Consider the following 4,280-nt stretch of genomic DNA (forward strand, 5'->3'; position numbering starts at 1 on the left):
TCTATTCTATTCTTATTCCATTCTGTAATTCTATTCTATTCTTCTTCCATTCTATTCCATTCTGTAATTCTATTCTATTTTATTCTATTGTATTCCATTCCATTCCATTCTTATTCCATTCTATTCTTATTCCATTCTGTAATTCTATTCTGTTCTGTTCCATTCTATTGTCTGTTCTGTTCTATTCTGTTCCATTCCATTCCATATTTTCTATTCTATTCTATTCTATTCTATTCTATTCTATTCTATTCTATTCTATTCTATTCTAATCCAATCCAATCCAATCCAATCCACACAGACATCAGTTTACAAGGGCCGGCCGGTGGTGGCTTCGCGTACCGGGTCGATGCTGGGCAGGTCGTTGAAGGAGAGGTCAATCCAGTAGATGTCCAGGGGATACTCCAGCAGCTTCTCCATGATGTCAGGGAAGTCCGTCAGGTCGCTGAGGGTGTTGTTGTTCAGCCGCACGGCCTGGGTCAGCAGGCGGCCCCCCTCCGAGCACAGGATGGCTCTGAGGCCGGGACGAGGCTCCTCCGTCAGCAGGTCTGGGGGGGGGGAAGCAAAGAGGGCAGAGGGAGGCGTCTGCTGTGCCAGGAGCCACCGGGCACCGTCCGGCAGCTGATGCCGCCTGCACAGGACCCACAGCTCTGGAGCATGTGCAGAGTGCACTCCCCACTGCTGGGCTAGAAGCCTACGGAGATTCTTTATCATCCAGGGTCACGGTTTCCCAAAGGTGGCCTTTCTTGGGTTTTTTCCCCTTGAAAACATTCTGCTTCTCATCCAGAAACTTCAGTTCAGAAGTTCAGAGCAGAAGCTTATTATTAAATTATTAACATCTTATTCTCTTATTTCTGTCTTATCCCTTGTGATATTCCAGCTCAGAAAAAGGACCTGGAAAATTCTCCTATCGCAAGTCTAACTAACCCTCGCTCTCCACATAGACGGGGGGGAGTCCCAGGGATTCAGGGGTGTCATTCTCAGGAAGGGGGTGTGTGCCAAATAAAAGATGGGTTGTGATCCGGGAGTACCATCCCTGCAGCTGTGCAGAAGGATAGTCTGGGGCAGGGGTAGGCAACCTCGGCTCTTTTATGACTCATGGACTTCAACTCCCAGAATTCCTGAGTCAGCACAGCTGAAGGCAGGACAAGAAGCAACGGATGGAAACTGACCAAGGGGAGAAGCAACCTGGAACTAAGAAGAAACTTCCTGACAGTCAGAACAATTAACCAGTGGAACAACCTGCCTCCAGAAGCGGCGAATGCTCCAACACTGGAAGTTTTTAAGAAGAGATTGGACAGTCATTTGTCTGAAATGGTATAAGGTTTCCTGCCTGAGCAGGGGGTTGGACTAGATGACCTCCAAGGTCCCTTCCAACTCTGTTATTCTATTCTATTCTATTCTATTCTATTCTATTCTATTCCATTCTAAAGGAGAAATTTCCTGACAGTAAAAACAATTAATCAGTGGAACAGCTTGCCACCAGAAATTGTGGGTGCCCCTACACTGGAGGTTTTTAAGAAGAGACTGGACAACCTTTTATTTGAAATGGTATAGGGTTTCCTGCCTGAGCAGGGGGTTGGACTAGAAGACCTCGAAGGTTCCTTCCAACATAATAATAATAATAATAATAATAATAATAATAATAATAATAATAATAATTATTATTATTATTATTATTATTATTATTATTATTATTATTATTATTATTATTGTAGCAGTAGTAGTAGTAGTAGTAGTAGTAGTAGTAGTAGTAGTAGTATAGAGCAGGTCAAAAAAAGCAACCATCCTTAAAAAGTTGCTTGATGATGAGATGGGAACCACATAAATTTAATAAATAAGCAAAAATATAAAGTTAAAGAAACACGTGGCAGACGAGAGATTGGATTAGCAAGGCAGCCAGCTCAGGATCTCCCTGGACTTTCTTTATTTCGATGGGGTTGACTTCAACCACTTGGCTGTCACTCAATGTCAAGGGAGATTCTCCATCATTCTCGGTCATGGCTGTCCCAAACCTGCTTTTTTTCTCTTCCCCCCCCCCCGAAAAGGCAACTGGACTTTCTTGGTTTTTTTCTTTGAAAATGTTTGATTTCTCCTCCAAGACGTTTCTTCAGTTCTGGAGTTTTTGGATGAGAAGCAAAATGTTTCCAAAGGGGAAAAACAACAACAAGAAAGTTGCCTTTTGCAAAAAAAAAAACATCCTTGGGTTGATTATCCCTTGTTTAGAGAGAGACACAGAAGGATCTTCTCATTTGGCAAAATAGCAATGGATTTTGTTTTTAATTGTATTGATTTATTTACATGTACACATAACATATAAATATTTATATAAATATAATATAAAATATAAATAACCTTTATTATTTCTACAATTAGCTCAAGGCAGCAAACATCTCAAAACATATGTTCGTCCTCCTCTTTTCCCCATAACCATCACCCTGAGAGGGAGGGATCGGCCCAAAGTCACCCAGCCAGCTTTCATGCCCAAGGCGGGACTAGAACTCACCGTCTCCTGGTGATTGGCCCAAAGTCACCCTGTTCTGTTTCATGCCTAAGGCGGGACTAGAACTCACCATCTCCTGGTGATAAACCCAAAGTCACCCAGCTGGCTTTCAGGCCTAAGGCGGGACCAGAACTCACAGCCTCCTGGTGATTGGACCAAAGTCACCCAGCTGGCTTTCATGCCTAAGGCGGGACTAGAACTCCCCATCTCTTCGTGATTGGCCTAGTCACCCAGCTATCTTTCATGGCTCAGGCGGGACTAGAACCCACTGTCTCCTGGTGATTGGCCCAAAGTCACCCAGCTGTCTTTCATGGCTGAGGCGGGACTAGAACTCACCATCTTCTGGTGATTGGTCCAAGGTCACCAGTCGGCTAAGGCGGGACTAGAACTCCCCGTCTCCTGGTGATTGGTCCAAGGTCACCCAGCTACCTTGAATGGCTAAGGCAGGACTAGAATTCTCTGTCTCCTGGTGATTGGCCTAGTCACCCAGCTATCTTTATTGGCTAAGGCGGGACTAGAACTCCCTGTCTCCTGTTGATTGGCCCAAAGTCACCCAGGTGGCTTTCATGCCTAAGGCGGGACTAGAACTCCCCATCTCCTGGTGATTGGTCCAAGGTCACCCAGCTGTCTTTCATGGCTGAGGCAGGACTAGAACTCACCGTCTCCTGGTGATTGGCCCAAAGTCATACAGCTGGCGAAGGTGGGACTCACCGTCTTCTGGTTTCTAGCCTGCTGCGTGAACCGCTAGACCAGGGGTTCTGCAACCTTGACCACTTTAAGACTTGTGGACTTCAGCTCCCAGAATTCCTCAGCCAGCTATGCTGGCTGAGGAATTCTGGGAGCTGAAGTCCACAAGTCTTAAAGTGGTCAAGGTTGCAGACCGCTGCGCTAGACCAAACTGGCTGTAACAACTCCGAGTTTGAGCCCCAACAACAACACATGGACCTTCTCTTAAAAGCGTCTCCAGTCTGCAACATCATTGGCAGCTTCTAATATCAAAGATCAAAAGGCAGAAATAAAAACAGGCCCCAGGCCGGGGGACTCGTTTGTACCTTGCATGAAGCTGATGCCCCGGAAGGAGAAGTCCAGCGGTGGCGCCTGGAGGGAGGCCTTGGTGTAATTCCAGTGCACGCAGGTCTTTCCAGCTGTGCTGGCAAAACACAACGTCACACGCCCAGAGAGTCAAACACGGCTGAGGCAGGCAGGCTGTAGGGCTCACTTCTCCAGGACCCCGTCCACACATTCCACTTTGGGGAAGGGGATTCCGGCCGGAGGGAGGGAAGGAGGGAGGGAGGGGGTGACCCAGAGAATGGCCAAGCTCCAGGGAAGAGATGGGGCTATTGAAAGCGAAAATGGGCATTGCATCAAACTTGCTGTGGCCATCTTGACTTTTCTAACCGCCTGCTGTGGACAGCCCCGTTCCAGCAGGACTCTATAAACCATAACTGACAAATCACCATGGAAGCTCAAATCGAGCCACAGTAGATCGGTGTGTGGCACGGCAACGGTCATCCTATGAAGCCATAGCCTGCTGCTTCGTGTGGGGTGGACATGACCCGTGTCTTGTGCAAAGGATATCTGCAGCCGACAGCCAGGAGCAGGTGTTGAACAGATGTGCCTGACGGATGGCACCAATTTAGGGAAGTGATAAACCACCAAAAGGGTTGGAGCAGATCCCGGGGCATGCCTCAAGAGGTCTGGCCTGGTTGAGGAGGAGGAGGAGGAGGAGGAGGAGGAGGAGGAGGAGGAGGACTGCAGGGTCCTGGGTGCTCTCTGAGCT

The 4,280-nt window shown here is 47.4% G+C and overlaps 1 protein-coding gene across 1 annotated transcript in view; it reads right to left on the bottom strand.

Moving 5' to 3' along the window:
* Positions 1 to 281: 281 nt before the first annotated feature.
* Positions 282 to 4,280, bottom strand: part of LOC107299626 (leucine-rich repeat-containing protein 51-like) — a 31,878-nt gene continuing 27,879 nt past the window's right edge. Inside the window, exons 2-3 of the mRNA XM_015828987.1 lie at positions 3,553 to 3,650; positions 282 to 545 (exon numbers count right to left, since the gene is read on the bottom strand). Of these exons, the coding sequence (XP_015684473.1) occupies positions 307 to 545; positions 3,553 to 3,650 (337 nt within the window). The 3' untranslated portion in view covers positions 282 to 306. The remainder of the gene's footprint in view (positions 546 to 3,552; positions 3,651 to 4,280) is intronic.

Source organism: Protobothrops mucrosquamatus, unplaced genomic scaffold (assembly GCF_001527695.2).
Source record: "Protobothrops mucrosquamatus isolate PMUCROS unplaced genomic scaffold, P.Mucros_1.0 scaffold5200, whole genome shotgun sequence".
NCBI classification, from domain to species: domain Eukaryota; kingdom Metazoa; phylum Chordata; class Lepidosauria; order Squamata; family Viperidae; genus Protobothrops; species Protobothrops mucrosquamatus.